The sequence below is a fragment of the Lathamus discolor genome, chromosome Z (genome assembly GCF_037157495.1).
Source record: "Lathamus discolor isolate bLatDis1 chromosome Z, bLatDis1.hap1, whole genome shotgun sequence".
Lineage (NCBI taxonomy): Eukaryota > Metazoa > Chordata > Aves > Psittaciformes > Psittacidae > Lathamus > Lathamus discolor.
In genome coordinates, this window is record NC_088909.1 from 111,931,194 (window position 1) to 111,958,442 (window position 27,249).

The following is a 27,249-nucleotide window of genomic DNA, read 5'->3' on the forward strand; positions in this document are numbered from 1 at the left end:
CGTTCCTCTTCCCCTGGCCCTACAGCCCTCGGCCGCCTTTCCTGCACCCCTTTAGGCACTAGAGCTGCTCCAAGGTCCCCCCTTGAGCTTCTCCTCCCCCAGCAGCCCAAGTGCTGCTGCTCCAGCCCAGCTGGCGTCCAGCACGCCGTGGCTGTAATCCGTGGCTATCCGGAACTTCCCCGTTCGGACCTGGCTCAAAGCTCTGTTGTCTCTTGCATTCCAGGCTGTTTGCACCCAAAGCATCGACTCTCAGCCGCGTCCTCCCTGCTCCCGTGCTGGCTTTTGCAACCGCGGAGGTGCCATAAAGCAGGAGGAGGCGTTCCGGGCCGGCACCGGCATTCCCACCGCCGCGCCGGTTCCTCCCCGTGCAGGCAGTGGAAAGTTACCTGCGGGGCCTATCTGGGGCTGAGATCAGAGCTGCAGCGCCCAGGGCGTGGGGTAACCCTGGAGCTGCCCTTCCATCCCGGCACCCGGCCTCCTGCGGAGCCCACCAGGAGCCAGCCAGGCGCCGTGCTCCGGGGGTGACCCCCGCCGTGTGGGTGCTGCGCCCCTTTGTGCCGCTCTCGCCCGGCCGGAGGGCTCCTGGCCTGGCGCCTGCAGCTGCCCGGGGCGCGGCGTTCCCGGTGGGGATGCGCAGTCGGGACGCGGAGATGTGAGTTCCGGAGCCCGGGCCGCGTGGGGATCGTCGCCCATCTCCTGTGGGTTGGGTGGTGTGGAGGAAGCTGCCGCTGCCGGCTTTAAGGGAGGCTGACGGGGAGGAGGGATGGGGCAAGGGGGAATGGCTTTAATCTCCGGAGCGGAGATGGGATATTGGGAAGTTGTTCCTGGAATGGGCTGTTCAGAGAGGTGGGAGATGTCCCATCCCCGACAGCGTTCAGGCGGCTCGGAGCAGGCTGCTCTAGTGGAAGGTGTCCCTGTTGGAACCGGGTGAGCTTCATCCCGAACCATTCCCTGGATCTATGGTACCCGTTCTTTGCCACCTCTCGGGTCCCCTTTAGGCTCTCTGCGGAAGGAATCCCACCTTTCTCCATTAGAAACTCCTTTGGACCACATGAAGTGCTGCTGGAAGGAGCAGCAGCTATTCCAGAGAGGATTTCTGTGTCGGTTCTCACCTTCCCCATCTCAACCGCCTGCGATGCAGGCACCGAACCCGGGTCCCATTCCTGCTGCCTGGAGCAAAGGGGCTGGAGCAGGAAGCTGTGGGGAAAGGGAGTTGTTCCCTGACAGGGCTCCGAGGAGCGGGCTCAGGTTACTGTAACTCCATCTCACCTCTTGCGCTTGAGCAGGGCCTTATCGGGGTGGAACTGGCGCCGGTGACTGCAGAACCTGTTCCTGGGCTTCGGGGCTGCTCTGTGGAGCAGAAAGAAACAGGGTTGGGGGGGGAAAGGGGGTGAAAGCAGCGTTTATGGTGCTAGAAGCTGTGGTCAGGCTGATGTCCCTTGTGCTGCCGTCCCGTTCTTGCTGCTGGGGTGTTAGTACCCTTACCCCCGGTTTCGTTCCCTCTGAGGGGAGCTGGATGCTCGTCACGGTTGCGTTCAGGCTGTGCTTTCGCGGCCGAAGTGCACATCTCCTTCCAAGAGGTTTTCCTTCAGGCAGGACTGCTGCTGTCCAAAGGCTGCCGTTCATCCTTGTGGCGTCCGCAGTGAACGAGAGAATGGAGCTTAACCCCCTTTTCCTTCCCGTTCACAGGAGGAGTCCCGTATCCTCAGGGTGAAGGTGGTGTCCGGCATTGACCTGGCCAAGAAGGACATCTTCGGAGCCAGGTAGGTGATGTCCAGGGCCTCCTGCGTGTGCAGAAGCAGAGCAAGGATGCTCTGGAATGGATCCATCCAAACGTGATGAGAGGTCCTGGACTTGCTTACAAGTCATGTGTGGGCAGTGGATGGGCATGTATAGACACTGTATGGGCAGTGTATGGGCACATACACACACTGTACGGGCAGTGTATGGGCACATATACACACTGTATGGGCACATGTATGGGCATGTGTACACACTGTATGGGCAGTGTATGGGCCTTCAAGGCCAGGTTGGACGAAGCCTTGGGTGGGATGGTTTAGTGTGAGGTGTCCCTGCCCATGGCAGGGGGTTGGAACTGGATGATCTTGAGGTCCTTTCCAGCCCTAACTATTCTATGATTCTATGTATACACACTGTATGGGCAGTGTATGGGCGCGTATACACACTGTATGGGCAGTGTATGGGCGCGTATACACACTGTATGGGCAGTGTATGTATGGGCAGTGTATGGGCATGTGTACACACTGTATGGGCAGTGTATGGGCACGTATACACACTGTATGGGCAGTGAATGGGCATGTATACACACTGTATGGGCAGTGTATGGAGATGTGTACACACTGTATGGGCAGTGTATGGGCACATATACACACTGTATGGGCACGTATGCACACTGTATGGGCAGTGTATGGGCATGTGTACACACTGTATGGGCAGTGTATGGGCATGTGTACACACTGTATGGGTAGTGTATGGGCATGTGTATGGGCAGTGTATGGGCACGTATACACACTGTATGGGCAGTGTATGGGCATGTGTACACACTGTATGGGCAGTGTGTGGGCATGTATACACACTGTATGGGCAGTGTATGGGCATGTATACACTGTATGGGCAGTGTATGGGCAGTGTATGGGCAGTGTATGGGCACGTATACACACTGTATGGGCAGTATATGGGCACGTATACACACTGTATGGGCATGTGTATGGGCAGTGTATGGGCACATATACACACTGTATGGGCAGTGTATGGGCAGTGTATGGGCAGTGTATGGGCACGTATACACACTGTATGGGCAGTATATGGGCACATATACACACTGTATGGGCAGTGTATGGGCATGTGTATGGGCAGTGTATGGGCACGTGTACGCACTGTATGGGCAGTGTATGGGCAATATATGGGCAGTGTATGGGCATGTGTACGCACTGTATGGGCAGTGTGTGGGCTTCAGGCCTGCCCTGTCCCTGCACAGGGAGCCCTTCTCTGTCTGCCTTGGCTCTACAAGGGGGCGAGGAGCAGCTCAAGCTTCGGCAGTGCTGAAGATGACCCCACCACCTCCCCACGTGCCCACTCCATGCAGGAGCAGGCTGGGAGCTCTTGATCCCGGCCACATCCCAGCGCTGCATCCAAAGGATGGTACCCTTAGGAGAGCGGGGCAAGGAGGGTGTTTTCTCCTGCTGAGGCTGTGCCATGAGCAAGAGAACTGGTTTTAATGGGCTGATGGAAGGTGCAGTCGCTTTGGTTGTGCCCGGGTTTGCCATTCCTGCTCTATGTCAAGGGGGAGGAGATGCTCCAGCCTTCCTAAGTGGTTTCTATCAGCTTGCAACCCGCGGTATCCAATTTAGCTGTTACTGAAAGCACTCATTTCTTCGTGCTGGAATGAGCTCCCTGTGGATCTTCCCTTCGTGCTGCTTCCCAACTGGTCATTAGCTCGAAGCCGCAATTAAAACTTTAATCAGCTTTAATTGGGGGGGGGGGGGGAGAATTGGCACCAAAGCGGTGAATTTGGCACCAGCCCCATGTGCAGAGTATGGGAACACAGAGGCTTGGAGTTTCGCTCCCCACATTTGCTCTGAGGAGCAGCTTTTGATGCTGACCCTGAGCAGGAGCGGAAGCAGCTTGGATGGAGGTGGCAGTGTCCAAGGCCAGGCTGCTCCAGTGGGAGGTGTCCCTCTTGGAACCGCATGGGCTTTAAGGTCCCTCCAACCCAAATCATTCCAGGATGCCGTGGCTTGGGCTTTTGGTTTGCTTTATTCCCCCTTCAGCCCAAGACGAACAAGGCAAGTAAAGCTTCTGCCCTGCTGCCTTCACCTTCCAGCCCTTTGGAGTAAGCGGCTGTTGTGGCTGGAAGGTGAACAAGGCAAAGTGCCTTTCGGTTCAGGTCGCGTTAGCAGGAAGCTGCCCTTGTAATGACATCAAAGCATATTATGGGTTGCCTCGCGGGTTATTGCGTTTACCTGCTCTTTCCCCTGGAGCCTGCAGGGCACAAATCCTCTCCGCTCCCAGTGCCTGCATCCGAGGCGGGCGATGCTGCTCGCGGTGCTTGGCGAGCTGGAAGCGGGGCTGAATGCTGCGCTCCATGTGGGTCCTGAGCCTGGGGCTTGGCAGGGGAAGGGGGAGCGCACGGGTTGGCATCCCTGGGCCCTGTCCGTGTGTCCCTGGAGGTGGGGCAGAGCTGGAGACCCCTCCAGGGCCTGTACCCCACAGAGCCCCCCGATGGGATGGCGGTGGCTCCAGGGGGATAGAGCTCAGGCCCCTGCTGTGCTGCCTGCTCCCGTCCGGAGCCAAAAGGTGGAAATGGGATGGCCGAGGCCATACAGCCGCGGCACGGAGGGCTCTGCAGTGCCGCTGATCAGTGCCGTGCCTGCTCCGTACCCCCTCCTCAGCTTCCACCCCAGCCTCCTTCCATGGCCTCCCAGCGGATGGGAATGGGCCCTTGGTGCCTCGGAGCCAGCTCGGCAGGATTTTACCCCTCGTACCCGGGAGGATGCTCCGGGCAGGGGTTTCCGCCGCCGGAAATGGGGCTGAGGAGTGAGGGCCCTGGGGGGCACAGGGCAGCTGAGGGATGAGGGAAAGCTGCTGCTTCCTGCCCGCGTTTCCCTGCCCTGGCTCACGGGAAGCCATCCCAGGTGGGAAGTGGGTGCTGCGGGTGCTGCTGTGGGTGCTGCTGTGGGTGCTGCTGTGGGTGCTGCTGTGGGTTATGTGGGTGATGCTGTGCGTGCTGTGGGTGCTGCTGTGGGTGATGCTGTGCGTGCTGTGGGTGCTGCTGTGGGTGATGCTGTGCGTGTTGTGGCTTATGTGGGTGATGCTGTGGGTGCTGCTGTGGGTTATGTGGGTGATGCTGTGCGTGCTGTGGGTGCTGCTGTGGGTTATGTGGGTGATGCTGTGCATGCTGTGGGTGCTGCTGTGGGTGATGCTGTGCATGCTGTGGGTGCTGCTGTGGCTGATGTGGGTGATGCTGTGCATGCTGTGGGTGATGCTGTGCATGTTGTGGGTGATGCTGTGCATGTTGTGGGTGATGCTGTGCATGTTGTGGATGATGCTGTGCGTGCTGTGACTGATGTGGGTGATGCTGTACATGCTGTGGGTGCTGCTGTGGGTGCTGTGGGTGATGCTGTGCATGCTGTGGGTGCTGCTGTGGGTGCTGCTGTGGCTGATGTGGGTGCTGCTGTGGGTTATGTGGGTGATGCTGTGCGTGCTGTGGGTGATGCTGTGCATGCTGTGGGTGCTGCTGTGGGTGCTGCTGTGGGTGATGTGGGTGATGCTGTGCGTGCTGTGGGTGCTGCTGTGGGTGATGTGGGTGATGCTGTGCATGCTGTGGGTGCTGCTGTGGCTGATGTGGGTGATGCTGTGGATGCTGTGGGTGCTGCTGTGGGTGATGTGGGTGATGCTGTGCATGCTGTGGGTGCTGCTGTGGGTGCTGTGGGTGATGCTGTGCATGCTGTGGGTGCTGCTGTGGCTGATGTGGGTGCTGCTGTGGGTGATGCTGTGTGTGCTGTGGGTGATGCTGTGCGTGCTGTGGGTGATGTGGATGATGCTGTGCATGCTGTGGGTGCTGCTGTGGGTGATGTGGGTGATGCTGTGCGTGCTGTGGCTGATGTGGGTGATGCTGTGGGTGCTGCTGTGGGTGATGTGGGTGATGCTGTGGGTGCTGCTGTGGGTGATGCTGTGGGTGCTGCTGTGGCTGCTGTGGCTGCTGTGGGTGCTGCTGTGGGTGCTGCTGGGGTCGCAGTGGAGCTACAAAGGGCGTTGTGAAATGACTCCATGTGCCACTGCAGGGAGGTTGGACCCCGGGTGCTGGGAGGTGGCTGTGGGTTAGGGGTCAGCCACAGCAGAGAGGGGAGCTGCGACCGCCCAGCTTGCTCCTATTCCACCCAGGCTCGGAAACACTGCCGTGGCTCGAGCTGCCGTTGTGGCCGGTTCGCTGTCATTGCACATGGCTGGGAAGCGGTACCCCACTGACCACCACCTTTTCTCTTGCAGTGACCCGTACGTGAAGCTTTCCCTGTATGTAGCAGACGAGAACAGAGAGCTCGCCCTCGTGCAGACTAAAACTATCAAGAAGGTAGGTGGAGAACTCCTTTTTGTCCCCTTGCTTGGGGAATAAGAGGGGTAAACGGCATCCTATGACCTAACACCGCGCTTATGTCAGTATCGGGGCTCCAAGAGGTTTATAAAGAGGGTTTACGTCGTCCTGCTTCATTGTAATGTACTGGCAGAGAGGAAGGGGTTCAGGCCTCACGGAAGTGCCTTCCAGAAGGCAGAAGGAGCTGCACTTTCCCCTTTTCCTCTCCTTTTCCGTCACTAGCACAGCTCTCTGATGGGTATCCTGCTGTCCATCCATATGGAGTGCTTCCTTGCAGCCAGAGGGATCGAATGGCAGTCTTGGCTAACAGCGTATCGCTGAACTCAATAGGTTGGGCTGAGAGTCACTTCAAAGCAGCATCTTGGGCACGAGGAATCCCTCGTGGCCCCGTGGGGATGCTCAGCTGACAGCCAAGGCTCTCCCTCGCTGCTCGAACACCCCAGAGCCAGCGTGTGCCGTCAGCCCTGCCAGAGGGTGAGGGAAGGATTTGGCGTGGAACCAGAGAGGACGTAGCAGAGTTGGGTTTAAACTGGCCCAGGTTTGAATCGGCCCATTACTCTCTGGAGCTGTAATCTCTTGGTTTTATCAAGGTATCATTTCATGCCTCAGCTCCCTGCAGATTGCAATCTAGCTGCAGGCTTTAGTCAGGTTATTAATACCTTCCGTAGGAGACGAGGAAGAGGAAATAACCTTTCCTTTCCTTCTCTTTCCTGGTCCATTTACACTATAAATGTGTCCTCATCCTAACCTTGTCCTGGGGTTTTTCCCCTTTCCCCTGGCTTCAGATGACCCTTGAGAATGCAAAGTCTTCAGGTTTGCTTTGTGTCACTTCTCAGGGATGTGCCTTTTACTCATAGCATCCTATTTATACTGAGCAGCTATTTTGGGCTCCGCTGACTCAAGTGGCCTCCTACATTTGGTTTACTCAGTAGAGAGTTTCTCACTAACTTAATGGCAATTTCCCCCCCTAATTCTTCATGTCACGCTTTTCTCTCCCTTTTTTCCCCAAGGACTCATTGCTTTGGAGCAAATCTAAAGGCATCAGGGTATATAAACGTGTTGATTTCTCTTTGCAGACACTGAATCCGAAATGGAATGAAGAATTTTACTTCCGAGTGAGTTGCCTTTTCCTTTACCATCATTAATACAACAACCAGTAGCCCGATTCCTCGTTACTTACATTAAAGGTGCTCGTCCTGAGGCCATCGCTCTGCTGTTCCTGTAGGGAAGCAGAAATCAGCATCAGGTTAAACAGAAATGGGCTTTTCCTCTTATGTCGGCTTAATTCATCTGCCAAATGCCACATTCCTTTCACTGGGCAATGTGTTTTTAGCAGAGCATGTTTGCTGGGCCTTGGAAATGTTAATGCCATGGCAAATAAGGAGAGTTAGTTCCAAGAGCTCTGTGGAATTAGCATGGCAGGAACTAATAAAACCCAAACGGAGAGAGGGAAGATGCGAAAAGCCGTTTCTCTTGGCCTTTTACTTGCTCAAAAGGTCAAAATAGGCCTTTTTGGAGCTTTGTTTTACTCTTGCTTAAAGTGAAACCCCTGTTAGAATGTCCTGACCCTGTTTCTGTGTCCTCCCAGGTGAACCCAACCAACCATCGGCTCCTGTTCGAGGTGTTTGACGAGAACAGGCTGGTGAGTGCTTGTCCTGCTGGGTTTTGCTCATCCCATGGATCCGGTGAGAGCAGCACATCCAAAAGTGGCTTTGGGGCTGTGGGTTGAGTCAGTGAGGGAAGAAGTGCAGGGGGAAGCAGGAAAAGCCTCCGTCTGGGGCCTGACAGACAGGAACCAACATTAACCCAACTGCTCCGGGGTGGAAACCTCATCGTGTTCGTCCTGGGACTTCACTCCAAGCAAGTCCCAACCTTTAGTCACTTAGGGAGCAGCTCCCTCATCCCTTCAGTGTCTCCTGGTCCCTTCTAATCCTTCTACATCCCTCTTTTGGGATGCGCTTGCCAGGGCTGCCCTTTGGGCTCGCGGAGGAAGGTTTAAGGTGATGACAGGGCTCGCTGTTAATGGTTTCAGCTCTCTGCCATGCACCCTGGTGGTGCTTTTAGCCTTGAGCTTCATTGGATGGTGTAGGAGCTCCTGTGGGAACTCTGCCAACATCTTCCTGCTTCTTGCTTGTGCTGTGATTAACTACATAAGGTTTATGCACAGGTACACGTGGAGTAAGTAGCACTGGCAGGTTGTGTGTACCCCGTACTGGTGGCTGGCTCTGCAATACTCGTTGTCAATACGTGGTGTGGTTTTCAGCACAAGAGCTTTGGTTCTTCTTCCCGTTCCCAAAGAACCAGGGCTCTCGCAGCCTTTGCCATCCATCTGCCTGGTCAAATGGAGACTGTGTGATGGCAGAGGGGCTGTGTCCTTGGGTTTGTCTGGGAAACAGGAGAAACTGCCCCCAGCACCTGTGCTGCTGGAAGGGAATACCCCAGTGCTGGTGCTATGGGGAAGCCAGTCACGCTTCTCCTCTTGCTGGCCCATAATCCACCTCACACAATAGGGAATTGTGCTGGCTCTTGGCAGCTCCATGGAGCTCTGGGCTCCCAGTTCTCTGCTGGCGTTGGAAAACTGCCTGCTTCCAAAGGGAGCCTGGAATGCGGCCACGGAGGGCGAGCCTCCACCTTAAAGCCTCAGAGCCGCCCTGGGAGCACCGAGCAGCACCATCGCCCTGGGGAACCTGGAAAAGGCCCTTCTTCCGCTGCCGCTGTGGTGGGGAGGCTTTGCCGTGCATCCCAGCGCGCTCTTGCCTGGAATTCGCCGCGGTGCGAGGCTGCTGGAGGTCGTGGAGGAGCCGTGGCTGTTTAAAGGCGAGAAGCTCGTGGCTTAATCCCGTCGGCAGCGCAGCGCCAATTGGAAGCAGAGCCCTGCTCTATTTATTCCTGCTCTCCTAATCCCGAGGCGAGGAGCTCGGAGGGACTTCGCCTCGTCTGCGTGCGGAGCTGCCTGCGAAGGCTCGAGTTCAGCATGGAACCGAAGGGGTTTGGCTGTCGCTGAGCACCGGCGGGGGGGGGGGACTTGGGTTTCGAGCGGGGCCGAGCGCGCTGCCGCCGCCGGCAGCTGCTTCCCTGATGGAAAAGCGGCAGCTGGGAAGGTGCTGGCCTCATCCCAAGCAAAGCAGGAAAAACAAACCCCCCCCCCGGCAGCTTAGCGGGGAGCGGGGCAGGCAGCCCACGTGACAGCCCCCATCCTACCCCGTGGGCCGGGCTGCACGGGCGCTCCCCCCCAGTCATGCCTGGAATGCCGCTGGCCACTCGGGCTATTCGTGCTATCTGGCGCTGGCGGGGCTGCAGTGCTACCGGGGCAAGCAGCTTGGCAGATGGGCCCCTTGCTTCTCTCCTTGGCTTTTAGCTGGGGGCACTGCCGGCCCCGTCGTCCCCTCGCTGGCAGAGCATGGCCCATCGCCTCCGCTTCCACTTTGGCTCGGGCAGGAGCAACACGGCCCCCGAGTCGGAGGTGCTGGCCCCGGAGAGGGAAGAGGAGCTCTTCATGGCATTCCACACTTTGCCAAGGAGGAGCGGCCCGCACGCCCCGGCCCGGGATGGCGCTGGGAGGGAGGCGCAGGAAGCGCGCTCCCTCCAAAGGAGCACATCCATGTTCATCCCGCAGCTGCTGAGCGCGGGGGATGCGCGTCCAACCCGGAGCTCCTCCATGCACATCTCCCTCCAGCGCTCGGCTGCCAACGGCGGCATGGAATCTGCTCAGGAATCTGCCGAGGAGACGCTTCCTTGGAAACCCCGTGTGCGAAGCCGCCCTTCTTCTCCAGAGGGCACTCCGGAAAATTCCCCTCCGGGGCTGCTGGAAGCCCTGGGGCAAGGGATTAATGGCACAGTTCGCTGTCCTCGCAGGGTATTCCAGCCTCTTCCTCCCGAGCAGCAGAGCGAGGATGCTTCAGCAGCTTCGCCAGGAGATGAGGCAGCTGCCGCTTTAAACATCAGCGGTGTGAGGATCCAGCATCGCGCTTCCAGCGCGGATGTGCCGCAGCTTACTCTGCTCCCCTTTGGGCCCGAGGCTGGAGATAACATTCCCGGAGCCCGGCGCTGGTCCCTGCAGCATGTGCCCGATGCGGGAGCGCCCGCAGGGAAGAAGCTCTTTGTGCTCCAGTTACAGCAGCCCCACGCGAGTGGCCCGGGAGGGGAATGCAACTTCGGCTTGACGGGCACGAAAGGGGACAGGCTGGTGCGGTACCCGCGGATCCGCCTGGAAAGGAGCCCTTCCCACCCCATCCCGCCCGCGCAAGGCCAGCCTGCGGACCACGGCTCCGGTTCGGAAGCGCACAGGACCGGCCCTGCCACCTCTCCCAGCCCAAAGGAGCGGCTTCCTCAGGGCTGCCTCTTCAAACTCGGGCCGGAGCAGAAGCGCTTCCGCATCCTGGTCACCCGCGGTCCCGAGGAGCAGGAGGGTCCTGCCCCGACCAGCACCGCAGTAAGTACGAGGCTGAGCGTTGCGTGCGGCGAGAGGGGCTGCGGGCGCTCCGTGGTCGCTGCTGGAATGTTCTCCATTGCCCCGGAGCAGGGCAGGAGCCCAGCGTGCCGTAACGTCGCTCCCGCTTGCGTCCAGCCGAGTATTTCGAGATCCTCATGTCACCCGCGGGGCCGCAGTCAGGCTTACATCAGCCGGAAAGACTCCGGGACCTCGGATGGCAAAGGGAGCGGTGGTGGGCACGCAGCCGGGGGGAGCGGAGGTGGTGGGAGCGTGCCTGGCGTCGGCTGGGAGCTGCCGGAGCCTGCGGCTGGGCAAAGAGGCTCCCTTGGATGCGTGCGTGCTCCTCGCGGCACGGGGGCCCTGCCGTGACTCTGCAGCTTTCCCAGGGAAAAGCTGCTCGGCTCCGTGCTATTCCAGCGTATCCTGCTGGCGAGCTCCACGGTGGGTGTCGTGAGGAGGAGAGCGCAACGGGTCCCGAAGGATTTGGGTTCGAGAGGGGAAAATAAGCAGTAAATCCCTCCCCGGGTTTCAGGTTAGGCTCGGCGTCGGAAGGAGTGGCAGGAAAAGCTGGAATATCGGAATTCACTGCCTACAGCCTGCTTGAGGTGCAGTGGAACCCGCTGCAGCCTCCCACTGCTTCAAGTGTTTATGAGCTTTCACACAGCTCCTCTCTTTCGTAGGAGCAGTTTGGGGCAAGCAGGATGTATTCCATTCCAGAGCCAGGGTAAAATCCGCCGGGAAGCCCAAGCTCACGTCCCAACAGGGAAGGATTTTATTTGGGAGCCTCCTTCCAAATGCTTTTGGCTCCGACAGCCCGGAACGCGATAGGCCGCGGAGTGTGTGTGCGCTGTGGCCCGGAACAAACCCTCCCATTGTTCGGAAGCTGGGAGCTGGAGTGTTGGGAGCCACTTCCAAACTCTCGTGTATCACACAAGTGTTGGAGAGAGCTGACAAAGGCCTCTTTGTGCGCAGGGGGGTACAAAGGGCTCTAACAAACCGATGTGGTTGTGTTTAGGGACCAGGCAACTCTCAGCTCCCATTCCCTCCCTTAGGAATGCTGTCCTGGGAGAGATTGGCTCCCAGGGATCAGCTGGGGTGGAAAGCAAAGGAGCACACTGGGATAAATGGGGTTCATGTGGAACTCAGGGTGTCCCAGAGTAGCTGGAGTTGGAAAGGACCTTAAAGCTCATCCAGATCCATAGGGATACCTTCCACTAGAGCAGGTTGCTCCAGCCTGGCCTTCAACCGCGGATGGGGCAGCCCCAGCTTCTCCATTCAACCCATCCCAGTGTCCCAGGAATGACTTCACTTCAGTGTTGCTTGGGGTTGATGCTGCCCATTTACACTTGGGCCTGAAGCCATCCCAGGGCAGGTTTGGAGCTTCCGGAAAGGAAGAGAGCGCAGAATGGGATGCTTTGGGATGCAAGGTGCTGATATCCCGTGTCTGACGTGGGGAAGGCAGTGAGGCTTGCTGCGGTGCGTAAGAGAGGGATGAAACTTGCCAGCTAAGCATTTACTCCTCTCCTCAAGTGCTACAGGAATAGGATCCAGCTCTCAGTGTGCCTTTCCTCCTGGGAATGAGAGCACGGAGGTGCCGGGAGGAGCAGGACCACATCCATGGTGGCTCCCTGATACTTAAGGGTAGGCAGAAGCGGTTCAAGGTGGATGGGATGCTGGGGATGTAACAGAGTCCCTGAGGTGTTGGGAGCACGGAAGCGATTCCTGCAGCGTTCCGGCTTGCCCACAAGCTTCCTGCATGTGGGATACTCGCAGGATACATCGGGTCCCTCAGGCTCGGTGCTTGCGTCGGGCTCCTCAGTGCAGGTCCGCTCCGTTGCTCCACGGGGATATCCGCGGCTGTGCTTCATGCTCTTTGTATGGGAAGCGGGATTGTTAGGATGCTGTAATCCTAGGAAAGCTGATTTTTGATGTTAAACTTCATGCTGTGCTACGAGGAACATGTAAACTTGGCCTGGGGGCCGCGGGGTGCGCTTCCTGGCATTTCCTGCATGGCAGCAGGTTCTTTGGGAATCACTGGGCCCCTCTCCGGTGTCATCCCCAAACTCTTCTCCCTGCCACATGCTTGGCTTTGGGCTGCTTTAGGGCATTGCTCACCAGGTACACGCTGAGCAAAGCCGTCGCTGCTGTTGAGTCCTTCATACCTCATCTACTGCCAAAATGGCATTCCTTGGCTTCCCAGTGCAGGTAAATCACAGGGTCCATCGTGTTTAAGTAGCAGGATAAGTCCTATAGCGTCGTGTGGGGTGAGTAGCAGCAGGGGCAGAACCACCCCATCCATGTTGATCCCATGGATTAACCAAGTGGGCGGTGGTGCCACGGATGAGGACATGGACTGTGTCCTCCAGGGCCTGTTCCAATGCGACTGTATCCGTGTCTTTACGGAGTGAACTCCGTAGCGGCAGTGAGCAGGCATCCGTTGGTGAGAAGGTGGACGGGACCTGTGTCTTTGTAGGCTTTATTGAGCTGCCAAGTGAGTGGTGCCAGTGCTCCTGCTCCTGGCAGGCTTCATCCATGGGTTGGATGCTCATCTCTCCAGTTCCTTCTGTGATGGCCAGGAGGTATCACGGGTAGATCCCTGTGCTCCTCAAGGTGGTAGGAAGGCAGGGGTGACGAGGCCACCACACGCACCTTCAAGCTCAGATGGATCTTGGAGACCTTAAGGGCTCTCTTTGTCCTACCACCTCCATGGCCGGGCAATGGGCATGGACTGTAGTTATGGATGGCCCAGCCTGTGCTGGCCCCATGGGAGGTGGTTCTCTCCAAGAGGCGATGGGGATGAACACGCAGACAAGCGGTGTGCAGCACTTCCACAGGGACACGGGCTTGGGTGGTGCTGAGCTAACAGCACCCTCCCCTCCTCTGCTTCCTGCTCGGCTCTGCTGGCTCACGACTCCTTTCTGCCTTCTTTGACAGACCAGAGACGACTTCCTGGGTCAGGTGGACGTGCCCCTCAGTCACCTCCCGGTAAGCGCTGCCCTGGGCTCCTTCTGCTCGTCTCCTCCTCTTACAGCCCGTTTGCCCTTAGGAAGTCCGGTTCCGGATTCCTAAAGCATTCCCAGCGTTGCATTCGAGCTTCAGGAGAAACATCATGGATGGCAAAGTCCTGCCATGGACAGGGACTGGGAGGGATGCGATTCCTTTAGCAGGAGGGATGCTTGGTTGATTTGAGGGGGGAGATGTTTCCTCTCTTTGCTTTTGTGTCTGAAGCAACGGGGAGATTCCATGTGCGAAGCTTGTCCTGTAGCTCTCTAAAGCTCTAGCTGTCCAGTTTTCCTGGCGGCTGGAATTGGGCATGGGCTTCACCCAGAAGCACAGTGACAGCCTGGCTTCCTTGGGATGGGGTTCATTGCAGGGACGTCATGGGCTGCTTCCGTAGCCTGGCACCGGTGGAGCTCTGCCCGTTGTAACGCTCTGGTTCGCACGTCTCCAGCATTCCTCCCACGTCTGTGCTGTGGAGGTGCTTCAGGTGTCTCCATCCTTTAACGTCCCATTCTCTTACCTGCTTCCAGACTGAAGACCCCACCATGGAAAGGCCGTACACCTTCAAGGACTTCCTGCTCAGACCGCGAAGGTGAGGAGGGGGAGGACGTTGTGGGTTAAACCCTTCAGGCCTGCTCTCTGGCGCCGGGTGAGGGCTGGTGCCTGAGCTCTGTCCCCTTGCCTCCTAGCCACAAGTCTCGCGTCAAGGGCTTCTTGAGGCTGAAGATGGCTTACATGCCTAAAAACGGTGGCCAGGAGGATGACAACAGCGATCAAAGGGATGACTCTGAGGTAAGGTTTAACCCTGGGGAAGCATCCCCCTTACTAGAGCTTGAAGGAGAGTTGTAGCAGAGGAGTTTGTCCTCTTCCTATGGGGTTTCTGCTGCAGTACTTGTGAACTTCTCCTTGGGGAGCGGTCAGAACCTGCCTCTCTCCGCTCATGGAAGCAGCAGAGACAGCCTTTAACTGCTTCTCCTCCTTTCCCAAGCACGGATGGGATGTGGTCGATTCCAATGACTCGGCATCTCAGCGCCAGGAGGAGTTACCCCCTCCGCCGCTGCCTCCGGGCTGGGAAGAGAAGGTGGACAACCTGGGCAGGACTTACTACGTCAACCACAACAACAGGACTACTCAGTGGCATCGGCCGAGCTTGATGTAAGTGGGAAAAGCCTGCCTTGGAATTCTGTGGAGCACTTTTAAAGGTACTCTCTTCGGGAAGAAATGGATCCTGGGCTGGGTGCCCTGGCTCTGAAGGCAGACTTCCTTCATGGAAGAGCTTCCCCAGAGGGCCCAAGTCTGGATAGCTTCAGCGAAGAACGACTGAGGCTTCCCCAGCCCCATGGCCACAGGGATATTCTGGGGAATTCCGGGGAATCTGAAGGGGTGGGAGGGAATTCAGTGCCGGAGAGAACTTTTTCACCCGGAGAACAACCAGCCATTGGCATCATCTCCCCAGGGAAGTGGTGACTCCCCAGTATTGGGACATCTAGTCTAAGTAATGCCTTGCCTTAGAAAGGTTGGACCAGGTGATCCTTGAGCTCTTTCCAACCGGGGATGCTGGGATTCCATGCCATTTGTGAGGTGTTTCCAGTTCTGTTGACTTTGGATTGAGGGATTAAACTATGTCCTGTACGAAACGTGGCATGGTTGGATGAGAAGGCTGGGTTAGATGGGACTTGAAGCAACCTGCTCTAGTGGAAGGGGGCCCTGGTTGGAACTAGATGACCTTAAGGTCCCTTCCAACCCAAACCATTCCATGATTTTTATCATCGCCGAGGTTTGGAAAGCAGCATAGTAGATGGTTTGGTTGAGCCTTCATTGTTTGCTTCTCCTTTCCTCCTTCCTGGGCTTCCATGGCCCCCATCCAGTGATGTGGGCTCCGAGTCAGACAACAACATCAGGCAGATCAACCAGGAAGCTGCCCATCGGCGGTTCCGCTCGCGGAGGCACATCAGTGAGGACCTGGAGCCAGAGCCTATGGAGAGCGGAGACATTCCTGAGGTATGGAATGGTCTTGGGTTTAAGACTTAAACTCCCAGCTGCTGTTTCACATTTGTCAGTGAATTACTATAGTGCTAATACATGCAAGAGTTACACATAGTGGTACGTGTAGGAGTTACCTGTAGTAACACTTCCAGTGTTCTGCTTGGAGTAAGAGTGGAGTAAGTTACATAAAGAAGGGCTCCACGCTGGCTGGAGCCAGTTCTCTTCAGTGCCTTGGTCTAGAGGAGGGAGAAGCTGTTGGGTTTATCCCAGCTGGAAACGAGCACTTGTTTCTTCCAAGCTTTTGGTCCGAATCAGCAGCATTCCCAATGGGATTTTCGTAACGAGAGCCCTTTTTCCTGCCTCCCCCTCCATCCCCATCGTTCTCTGTTTGGAATCGTACAGCGTTGTGTCCTCTACTGTTTGGAGCCAGCCCAAACCCCGTGGCTCCCCGTGGCTGCTTCTCACCGAGCAGAGTGTTTGTGTGCGTGTTGTAGGGCCGGGTTAGCGCGTTGCCACTGAGTTGCTCACCTGGAGGCAGAGGGGAAGGAAGGAGACTCATGTCGTGCTGAAGCCTTAACGGAGTTTCTTCTCTTTTGGTAGCCTTGGGAAACCATTTCAGAGGAGGCAAGTGCAAGTGGAGATGCCCTAAGCTTGTCATTGCCACCTCCGCCTGCATCTCCAGTGTCCCGGCCCAGTCCTCAGGAGCTATCTGAGGAACTGAGCAGAAGACTGCAGGTCACTCCTGATTCCAATGGGGAACAACTCAGTTCTTTGATTGTACGTGCCACGCCGCTCTTTCTACCTAAACCTCTCGTCTGCTGCTAGTGGGAAGCATGGGAAGCACGCAGATGCGGGTGGGAATTCCTGCTCTCAGGAAAAGCAGAGCGTACACTTACAGTGCTCTAGCACCGTAGAGCAACAGAAGGGGTTCAGGTTAATGTGTTCTGTGTGAGTTTAACCTCGGACGCTGCTACTCTTACACCTTTAGTAAAGCAGAGTGTGTTAGTAGAGAGGATCAAGCTTAGAATTCCCAAAGGAAAGAGGAAAATCTGCTACTGCCCTTTTCCATCTCATACCATCTCTGAGTTCAGTATGTAACTGTACATGTCTGTATGGAAGCATGTACTTATAGCAGCATCCTCTACTCCTCTATGTAAGAGAAACAAGGGATTAGAGTTCCTGCTTGGAAGAAGCCATTAAGTGACGGCATCCCAAAGGCTTGTGAGGTCAGCTCCGTGGCTAAGCATGAAAGAAACATGGATCCAGGCTTCTTCCCGAGCCCACCAGCTCTAAACTGGCTTTACACAGTGAGCTGGCACTTGAAGCCCCTCAGCTGGCGTTCCCCTCCAGTGGCTCTCCATCCATCCCTAGTAAACCTACACCCCCCCTAAGATGCCAGCAGGTAGCAGAGGGGTGATTGTATGTGTGTTGAAGTGTTTTGTCACCCTCCTCGTGTATCTATGTAACACCAGACAACACTTCAGACTTGCTGGTCAGTATGTTTGTCAGCCATGAGTCTTTAGGAGCAGGGCAGAAGCAAGGGGTAGCTGCCTCTCTTTTGTATCTCCTTGTTTCAAGCACTGATCTTTGACAGAATGTGCTCCTGGCACTGGTGTCCTCACCTGGGAGGTGGAGTTTGACACTCCTCGGGGTGTTGCTGTGTTATCTTGCAGGAGATAAGAGCACCCAGATGAGGGGTATAAACAGGCTGGGTCATTTCCCTGTTTATCTGTGCGTTCGTGCTCCTCCCGTGAGGAGCCAGGAAAGGCTCTGGTTCCAGATGAGCTATCACTTATGCGACATAATACACTTCCGAACGAGCTCAGGGGGATCTAGGGCTCTGATATTGGCATATTTCTTAGCTTGGGCTGCACCTCGTAGTAGGTATTCATTCTACGGGTCGCTCGCTGATGCAGGCAGACCGTTAGCCACCGCTTTAGGATAGTGGGAAGAAGAAATCCCACCTTTTCTCTATCGGCACGAGTTCATGTGTTGCCATTTCTGCCTTAGGAAGATGAATGAGCCCTGTTTTCAGTGATAAATATGAAGGGTCAGTGTTAGCAAAGGAATTGTGTGTACCACTACCTGGTACAGTGGAAGTGGATCCTAATAGCTCACAAAAGATCTTGTCACAAGGACCTGTAAAGGTTAAGGAATCTGAGTCGTAACTGGGTCTATTTTCATGCCCCGTTTCCTCCCTTTTGTATTATTTGTGTTCTATTCATAGGTGCCCTGTTGGTCATTACAACATGGAGTTCTACCTCTAGCAGTCAAATCTCCATGGCATTGTAACATCCCGTTATGTCTTCAGTTAATCCTCCCCTTTCCTATTCATTCCACAACTTAATTTCCCTGGTTTCCCCCATGGGGTGGCCTCTAGCACATAGAACAGGTTGTACCTTGGGTATTGAAGATGAGTGCAAGATGTGTATCCCAGTCCCAGTGCTTTTCTCTGTTAACCTGAACCACTCCAGGAGGGAATGCTGAGTTTTCCTTGCTGTAGAAGGACTAAAGCTAAAGACACTGCAACATCCCTAGGAGTTTTAAGGGGGTTGGATTAAATGACAGTGAAATTAGTGAGTAAGCCCCATGGTTTAAGGCACCTTAACTTAAATCCATCTTTTCCTCTCCTTTCCTTCCAGCAAAGGGATCCTACTTCGAGATTAAGATCCTGCAGCGTAACGGATGCAGTTGCTGAACAGTCGCAGCTCTCCTTGGTAAAGCAAAGCTAACTTCTTCTTTCCTTATGGTTGAGTGGCCTCTGCTGCTGAATAACACCTTTTCCTAGGCCAGTTCTATAGGCCTAGGAAAGATCTATAGATCAGGCAAGATCTATAGGTTCTTCTTAAAGAAAGACTCCCTCTCACATCATAACCGTGCACATCTTTGGTGTAAATGACGGCAGCTTCCACGTGTTTTAGCCTGCAACCCAGTACTGGCTGGTTACAGCAACCACAGCGGTTGTCTCTTGGTTGAGTTTAATTGCTGCTGCTCAGAGAACTGCTCCTGAAGTGGTGTCTGTCTCTACCTGCTCTCCTGGTGTGGTTTCCAGCACAAATACACCTTAGCTGTCTTCTTGTTCTTCTACACCAAGCTTACTCCCAATGCAGCCTGCTCTAGAGGTGTTCTCCTTCATTTGCTATCGCTCTGTGGGCTCCTTACACTTTGTGGATCTGGGGTTCTGCAGCTGGGATGTCTCTCACCTCATTCTCAGAGAGCACTGCTTTCACTGGCAGAACTGCTCTAAACCAAGGATGCTACCAGGTCTGCACCACCTTTCATCCGTACTAAGCTAATGAGAAGTTCTCCTCCAGCACTAAATACGTGCGTTCTACGTGCCGTGCTGCTCTTGGCTCTTAATCCTTCCTGAAAATCCACTGTATCCATTCAGTCTGTTCCATCTGAGTTCTGCACACTCGCTGATGACCAGAATGTACCTTTTTGGTGCAAAATACCATCATTCTGGGCAAATTTGGAGTATTTTGGGGTGGAATAGTGTTCCGTTTAGCCTAAATTCTCTTATTATCATCATTAGGAGAATGCACTTAGAGAACTGAGTGCAGGCACTCTTGAAGTCAGATCTCTTGGTGGGTTTTATGTGAGATCCTGGCTTGCTTATCGGTGGTTGATGACTCCAGGGGCTTTGCTTCCCATGTGAGTGCCTGCTTCCTCACTGCCAGCGCATCACTCCCCATCACCCGGTGTACTTACTGTGCCCTGCCTTGTCGTTTGCCAGGAGAGTGGTCCAGCGAGGAGAGCTCGTTCTTCAACTGTCACAGGGGGTGAGGAGCCAACGGTAACCAGCCTCTTTATCAAGCACTTGGAATCACACTGGGGGGGTTGGGACTGGGATTCGTTCAAATCCTGGCATGTTTTAAGGATGTGGGAGTGCTTTTCTGAACGTGTAATGCAAGGAAAAGGGGTTTAATTTATACAGGGCTTCATCAAAAGCATCCCCTTTCAGTGCAGCATCCTGCACCTTTCAGGTTAAAAACCTCTTCTCTTCTCCAAGCAGGCTACAGAGAGCTCAGGGATCTTCTTGGAAGCAGCAGGTAGTTGGGGTGGAAGGAGCAGCTCTGTTCCACATGTCAGCATTTAACCCTAGAATTCTTCAAGGAGCAGGAGATTCCCATATTGCATCCCTAAGGAAAATGCCCTGTGCATTCCTACAGCCTCTTCAGGGCAGCCATGGTAAAGGCAGAGAGACAGATGGAGGTGGTTTGGTTCATATTCTGAGCACTACAGACTCCTTCTGCTATTCCTAAAGGATTCCTAAAGGGATTCCTGCTCTTGTGCAGTGCTTTCATTCACCACATTCCAAGTCTTTGATGCCATCATTAATAATGGGCAGAGTTTAGCCCTTTGCTTCCAGCTGCTGGGAAGGAGAAATTCCTGGAGCTCTTCGTGCTTCCATCACTCCCCAGTGCAGAACACCTACCCTGAGCACTCTGGTTGCTCCCTGGCAGCCAGGACACATCTTAGCAAAGCAAGTGGGGTCTTAAGAGTAGTCCCAAACCAGAAAGGGACTTCAGTTCATCTACACATAGGTTGATGTGGAGTGTAACTCCCTGAGCATCCTCCCCTCTGCACCAGTAGGAACAGTATCTTTCCGTGCTGGAGCTGGGGCTCCGATTTGTGTCTTCAGGACACCAAACCCCGCATGCAGCACTCGATGGCTCAGCTCCAGGTTTTACACCCACTTGCAACTGCTTCAAGGACACGTCGTGGTAAAGAAAGGAGAACTTGGGAGATCTTGACTTCCTACGGAGTTATCCATACTAATGATAGGAAAAAGCATCCTCCTTTCCGAGGGAGAGTCACGAAAACACAAAGTTCTGTGTTTAATCTACAAATGGCCAGGTTTGGGGGATGTGAAGGTAGCTATTTGCTGAGGAAGAAACCTGAATCACGAGTTCCATGTGCAAAAAAGACACATGAAGAGCTGATACTAAAAGGAATCAGAAACCAACTTCAGGTCGGCAGTTACTAAATAACAGCCGTATCAAAGATGCTTTTAGCTGTTCTGAGGTACCAATGCAGTCACTTGTTGCTTCCGCAGCCCTCCGTGGCCTACATCCACACCACCCCCGGCCTCCCATCGGGCTGGGAAGAGCGGAAGGATGCCAAGGGCAGGACCTACTACGTCAACCACAACAACCGAACCACCACGTGGACGCGGCCCATCATGCAGGTAGGAAGCGTGGAATGGGTTGGGTTGAAGGGCTCGTAAAGCTCAGACGCATGATACCGAATAATCCCATCGTTTTGAGTGTCCTGACTGTGTTCCTCCCACTTGGTTTGCTTCTGGTGCAGCTGGCAGAAGATGGGATGGTGGGGTCAGGAGCCAACAGCAGCAACCACCTCAGTGAGCCCCAGATCAGGCGGCCTCGCAGCCTCAGCTCACCCACCGTGACCCTCTCTGCTCCACTGGAGGTGAGGAGCAGCCAGGCCAAGTAGGATCACCTCTGTCTGGCTCATCCTTCTTTGTCCTTGCAGCTTAGGGTCGTGGGATGGGATGGGTTGGGTTGGAAAACACGGGAAGATCATGGAGTTGGGATCTCCCCAGGAGTGACTTGTGCCCATCAGCCCCTGTCTTTCCCATGGGATTCCTTGTCATGGAAGTGCAGCTTCCATCCAAATGAGGTTCAAACCAAGGTGTAGATAAGGCTTGAATGAAGTCCTAAGTATCTAGATAGATACTATTATCTATTCTCTAATAGAATACTCAAACCCTAGTAACTTAACATGGGCTCCGTTAGAGAATTGCCACAATAGGAGCAGAATCGAGCTAGGGAAGTCCTAGGAAACCAGGCCCAGCCCTTAATCCTAGTGTTGGTTCCTTAATTCTAGTATTAATTCCTTGGTTCTGGTATCAGTTCCACGTGGGATGCAGAGCTCTTGGCATGGAACCCAGGTTCACAGCGCTGCGTGCCACGTGACCGATGCAACTCCCTCTTCCCCTGCAGGGCATGAAGGACTCCCCGGTGCGCAGGGCGGTGAAGGACACCCTCTCCAACCCGCAGTCTCCACAGCCCTCCCCTTACAACTCCCCTAAGCCACAACATAAAGTTGCTCAGAGCTTCCTCCCTCCTGGCTGGGAGATGCGGATAGCGCCCAACGGCCGGCCCTTCTTCATCGACCACAACACCAAAACCACCACGTGGGTAAGAGCAGCTCAGCGCCGTCTCCTGTCAACCCCTTGGCATCTCTTCACCCTGTCCGTGTGCCCTCCTTTTGCTATCGGGTTTGCCTTTAAAGGGGATGTGGCAGCCCAGCTTGTCCTAAACCTGGTGGAGGAATCTCAGTCTCCTACATGGTTCCGTGCAGTAGCAACAAGCTGGAGCAGCTCATTTCCTGACTAGTGCTGCCATTGCTGCTCATGGAGAAGGGAGACTCGTATATAGACCCGCAGACTGGTTTGGGTTGAGGGAACCTTAAAGCTCATCCCATTCCAATAGGGACACCTTCCACTGGAGCAGGTTGCTCCAACCTGGCCTTGAACAAGGGGATGGGGCAGCCCCAGCTTCTCCCCATTCAACCCATTGCAGTGTCCCATTGCAGATGGTGAAGAACTTCTGCCTAAGCTCCAAATACCACGTGTTCTATGTACTGTATATGTTTTGCTTCATTCCCAACAAATAGTAACTGTAACACAGGAAGACTTCCAGATGATTCTCATTGACTCTGTGTGTTAGATCCAAATTGAGCTGTTGGATTTACGCTTCCATGTTTCTATTCCAGGAGGACCCAAGGCTGAAATTCCCAGTGCATTTGAGATCTAAAACATCCCTGAACCCAAATGATTTGGGCCCTCTTCCTGTAAGTGCTGTTGTCTGTGTATTTTCTGTACGTGCTCGACACCATCTGATCCCCGCTGCAGTCACACGTTGTATGTGGGCTCACACATTGCTCTCATCCCCTGTCTGACAGCCCTAAAGCTGTGTTTAGGGACAGCACCAAAAGCTTGATGGTGATGCAGGCATGAGGCTCATTTCTGAAGGCACTGCATGTTTCTGTGCTCATCCGGGGCTTTGAGCTTGGAAGAGTCTCACCTTGGGTTTATTTCTATGTGCCGTTGCTTTAGGACAAAGCAGAGCCTTTGCAATGAGGTGAGAACCTCCTCTAAGGCATCCTAACGTGTCACCAGTGGAATCAGGAGAGCCTAGCGCCTGTCACTGGGAATACTGTAATAGTCTCAGCTCAGTGACACACTCCGTTTATGAGTGAGGGAAGGAGGACTGCGAGTTCCTCACAACAGATGGAAATGAAATCGTTCCTCATCTATATTTGATAGAGGGCTGAAGCTCATGGACACCGTAGAGGTGGCATGAGGCCGGACCCAGGAGGCTGGTGAGCACTGCATATACTAACAGTGTGCCATTCAGTCTCCTTTCTCTACTGCAGTCATCTGGAAGATGAGGAAAGGGAATGGATAAAAGGAAGGAACTGAGGACTGGGACTGTTGTCCCACTGTACTGGGGTCCCAGTGTCCATACTTATTGCATCCACATATGCTTCATAAGCAGAAATTCTGTCCTGAGCAGTGATGGGCAGTATTTGTCATCATTTCCTTGTAGCAGGCAAGGAGTATAATCCCTGAAGCAAGAAGTTCCTGAGCTTTAAAAGACACCGTATTGGGTTTGAACCTTCCCAAGTGTTTGGCCTCAGCACAAAGCCTCTGTGATCATCTGTGCTTTCTGTCTCACAAGCGCCTACGAGCTGGTTTATGGCAGTGTGGATAATGCCTCAAGCTGTAGCAGTGTCTCACTTGGTTTCTCTCTTTGTTTCCCACTTCCAGCCTGGTTGGGAGGAAAGAATACACCTGGACGGAAGAACCTTCTATATAGACCATAGTAAGTAAGCCCTCGGGTCCTACAGCAAATAGACCAAGGGAGCTACTAAAGCTTGAAGTGAAAGCTTTGTAATTTTACTCTTCATTTAGGAAGCCAGGTGTTGATTTGTGGAGACATTGATACCAGAGACTTAGTGCCCTCGTACGGTACTGTATCCTACCTGGAAGCTTGCTTTTAATCGGCTCATCAAGCTTTGTCCCTCTCTGACTTGTGAAGCATTAACATCCCTTCTCTGTGGTTTCTTTTGTTCTCGTTGATATTTTGGATTCGTTGTTGGTGTTGTGGATGATCCCATGGCTTATTTCGCACTTAATAAATGATACTTTACTCTAGGAATAGAAAATAAGATGAGAAGAGCTCACAGAGCCACGTCTCCACGTGCAGGCGGTGGAGAAATGAGCACTCCGGAGTACTTGGACCTCTCCTTGAAGAAGGTCTTGTGGCAGTGCTGGTTCTGATCTTATTTCCTATTTATAGCATGTCAAACTGCACCCAGCCCATTGATAGTCCTCAGTTCTGTTAGTGGAGTTCTAGTGTAAGTGATGTTTCATTGTAGCCCTGTCTTACTCCAGCATCTCACAACTCCTGTGTGAGTTTCCGTCGGTGTTTGGAAGCAGAGCAGCCCGGAGAGGTTGGGTTGTTCCTGTTGGAGCTCAGGTTTGATTCAGGCTGCAGCTGGATTCGGTAGCAGGAGATCTCTGCTGATGGCCTCATCTTCACAGCCTGTAGAGTCTTTAGGCTTTAACCAGAGCCAGGTCTAACTTCTGCAGGACCCATAGTCTCTGCTTCGTCCTCAGCCTGTAGGTACCGGCAGTCACCATCCCTGACTAGAACAGTATGCCCTGTTCCTCGCAGGATGCATATACTCCTGCGCTTCCCAGGAGCCGTATAGGAAAACATGACCGACCTGCTGGCAGGTGTCAGGAAGGAAAACAAGGTTTTCCAAGCAGATCCAGAGCAGTTCTCGGTGACTGACAGAGGGATGGATGTGTTACATGGGTTCCCCTCAGCGCCCATCTCGGCTCCACCGTGCCCCAGTGTACTCACTAGTGATCTAAAGGGGATTTACTCATCAGTGCAGGAGGGGTGAGAAAGCAGAATGAGCCTGGCACATGGCTGCTGGAGGGGGAAGCAAGAGGCTGTTGGAGCAATAGGAGTTGCCAAGAGTTGCTCAGAATGGGAATAATAAGCAGCATTTTGGTTGCAGAGGGCGTGGAAAATAGCACGTGGACATGAGTTAACTCAGCCTGTGGTGTAGCAGGAGCTGTAGCAACCTCCATGTCCTCAGCCCTCGTACTGATACAGCACAGGGTCCCACACTGCAAGAGCTGGTGGGAAGGGACCGGAGGAGAAGGAAGCTGGACAAAGATGTGTCCATAGCACCGTGCACACTGAGGACTGTAGGGCAAGGAAGAGCTGCCTTGCAGTTTGCAAGCGACCTAGGAAGCACCTCTCCCATTCAAGCAGGGGTAAGAAATGAGTTGCTCTAGACCAGAGCACTCTGTTGAAGGAAGTTGAACAGGTTGAAGTGAGAAGAGGCCAGAGGAGGAATCTCCCTTTGCTCTGTGGATCCCCTGGGGGTTTGGAGCTGCCATTCCAGTGGCCTTCCTCCAGGATTTCCATCAGCACTAAGCAGACTTCATGCGTAAAGGGAAATAAAGTAGTAGTTCAGTAGTGGCTTAACTGATAGCTCCAATTCCTTGTGATCTTTATGGATTTCCTTCAGTTAACCTTTCGGAATCCCGGCTCAAATCCCAGCCCATTTTAAAACCAACTTGGGATACTCCAAACTTAGGGGCCTTTTCCAGCTGTAGTAACATGGTGGTTAAATGCAAAGGGGTTTCTTCTTTGCTCGTACCTACAATACCCAGAAATACATCAACCAAGTGTGGGTAATCCCAAGCCCAGCAACTCTAGAACTTAAAAGCTTGAGCAGAGCAGCGTGTCCAACAAGTAGGTGTAGCGTTAACTCCTCCTATCCCCCTCGCAGAGCAGGAGATGGATGCGCTGAACTTGCCCTTGCAGGTGGCACCTCCTTTGGTTTTTGGAGCTTTGTCTTCTTGTTGCAACCCCATCGTGTCGTTGTGATTCTGTGGTGTTCAGAATCTGGTGAGGAGCACTTGGCCCACGTCCCACCATGGGTCTGCACAGCCCCTCACCTCCCTTCGGGGTCTGAGGCAGCCTCTAGGCCTTTCTGTTCCTAAAGAGCTGCTGTTCCCTCCAAATTCGACCGCAGATTGCCTTCTCCAAGCATGACATTTGGCTCTCTTCATGCAAAGAGGAACCTTAACCCACCATTTACCCAAGCGTCTGGGTTCCTTCACCTTGCAGGAGTTGAATCCAAGGCCATGTCCAAGTAGAACGTGGTTCCTCTCCAGATGTTGAGCTCAAAGCAGTGGAAAGCCACTGGAGCCGGTTGTAGTTCGGTGCTTTCCAAGGAGTGTTTCCAACCAAAGAGGGTGCTGGGGCTTTGGAGGTGGTGAATGCACCTGCTCCAGCCCTGGAGTACCGAGTGCTCCAGAGTGGGAATGCCAGGGAACCAGCTGCAGGGGGAAAGAGCAGCATCAATTCACAGTGCGGCCACGCAGGAGTAACGATGCCATTGCTTTTCTTGCTACAGATAACAAGATCACGCAGTGGGAAGACCCCAGGCTGCAGAACCCAGCCATTACTGGTCCAGTAAGTACTGCGGTGGGATGGTCCGTTACGCAGCGGGACTCCTGGGTTGTGCCTCTTCCCATATCAGGTGGAGAACAGGCCAGGAAGCAGGGATTTGGGATGGATACAGGAGAAATGCTCCTATTTACCCATCCCCTTGGTCGTGACTGACAACAGAGCTGAGACGTGGAGCTCACCTTTGGATGTCTTCATCATAGAAAGCTCTTGCCACTATGGGGGAGTTGGGAGTGTGGATCCAGGGTGGAACAGAGACAAAATGGGCTCTCAGGTTTAGGAGACACACTGCCTAGTGCAGGTAAGCCATGAGACTGCAGAGCAGCAGCCTTAGGGAATGTCAGCGCTGGAATATCCACGTTCAGGCATCGAATACACGGAGCGAGCGACCTTTTTAAGCTGCTTGAGGCCATTTTCTGCTGTTCCCTTTCTGTTAGGGGTAGAGCCTCAGGAATTTTAAGGACAAGGGTGTAATTCCAGTTGCTCTGGGATGAAAACCAGTGACTCGCTGGAACAGAACTGCTTTGGAGTGATGTACCATACACTTAATGCTTGAGGTGCTGCTCTACCCTAGGTACCAATCCTTTGGATTCCCAGAAATGTTAAGCTGAAATGAGTAAGTCCAGCTGGGAAATGAGAAATGCCCCTTCTTTTTGTGTGTGGTTTAGGAGGGTTTGAAAGGCAAAACAGGACCCAAACCCATTTGGCAGCCACTTCAGCGTTCAGGACTCATCTTAATGCTTTTAATAGTACTTTTGGTGCAGTGACAATGCTTGAATTGCCTTTCACATTGCATTTAACCTCGCAGCATGTTTGCACTGTTTATTTAATGGCTGTTGTAAAGCCGTACTATCATCAGAGTGAGATGATTTACAGTCATTGTATATATGTATATTTTATTACTCCTGGCTCAGCACCCACCAACCTCCTGTAGAAACCGCGCTTGAAGCTTCGCGGCTTCGGGGGGCGGGATGGACCTGCTGTTTGCTACCCAAAATCAGTCTTGTCCTCCCCAAAATCACGTTTCACTTGTTGAGCGAGTTGATTCCTCGGCCTGCTCCTCATCTTGACCAGGGAGTAAGGATGTAGCTGGAACTAGGATCAGGGCCAGGAAGCCCTCTCTTTAGTTCTGTTTCCGAGGCTCCTTCCAAGCCCTGTTTTTTGTGAAGGAAAGGGTTTAGTTCTGGATTAAA

General features: G+C 54.1%; 1 protein-coding gene across 10 annotated transcripts in view; it reads left to right on the forward strand.

Moving 5' to 3' along the window:
• LOC136005027 (E3 ubiquitin-protein ligase NEDD4-like) overlaps positions 1-27,249 on the forward strand; it is a 53,557-nt gene that overhangs the window by 12,631 nt on the left and 13,677 nt on the right. For 2 of the 10 annotated variants that reach the window (XM_065662133.1, XM_065662129.1), the window contains exons 2-20: positions 1,690-1,763; positions 6,010-6,091; positions 7,189-7,227; positions 7,701-7,754; positions 13,479-13,529; positions 14,075-14,136; positions 14,234-14,336; positions 14,533-14,699; positions 15,413-15,545; positions 16,131-16,307; positions 18,173-18,247; positions 19,267-19,326; positions 20,590-20,721; positions 20,844-20,963; positions 21,497-21,694; positions 22,272-22,349; positions 23,329-23,383; positions 23,473-23,529; positions 26,004-26,062. In XM_065662133.1, coding sequence (XP_065518205.1) covers positions 14,090-14,136; positions 14,234-14,336; positions 14,533-14,699; positions 15,413-15,545; positions 16,131-16,307; positions 18,173-18,247; positions 19,267-19,326; positions 20,590-20,721; positions 20,844-20,963; positions 21,497-21,694; positions 22,272-22,349; positions 23,329-23,383; positions 23,473-23,529; positions 26,004-26,062 — 1,461 coding nt within the window. In that variant the 5' untranslated portion in view covers positions 1,690-1,763; positions 6,010-6,091; positions 7,189-7,227; ... (1 more) ...; positions 13,479-13,529; positions 14,075-14,089. Of the gene's footprint in view, positions 1-469; positions 653-1,689; positions 1,764-6,009; positions 6,092-7,188; positions 7,228-7,700; positions 7,755-8,852; positions 10,545-13,478; positions 13,530-14,074; positions 14,137-14,233; positions 14,337-14,532; positions 14,700-15,412; positions 15,546-16,130; positions 16,308-18,172; positions 18,248-19,266; positions 19,327-20,589; positions 20,722-20,843; positions 20,964-21,496; positions 21,695-22,271; positions 22,350-23,328; positions 23,384-23,472; positions 23,530-26,003; positions 26,063-27,249 lie in introns of those variants that run through there. The other 8 variants (XM_065662132.1, XM_065662130.1, XM_065662131.1 and 5 more) reach the window with 8 other exon arrangements.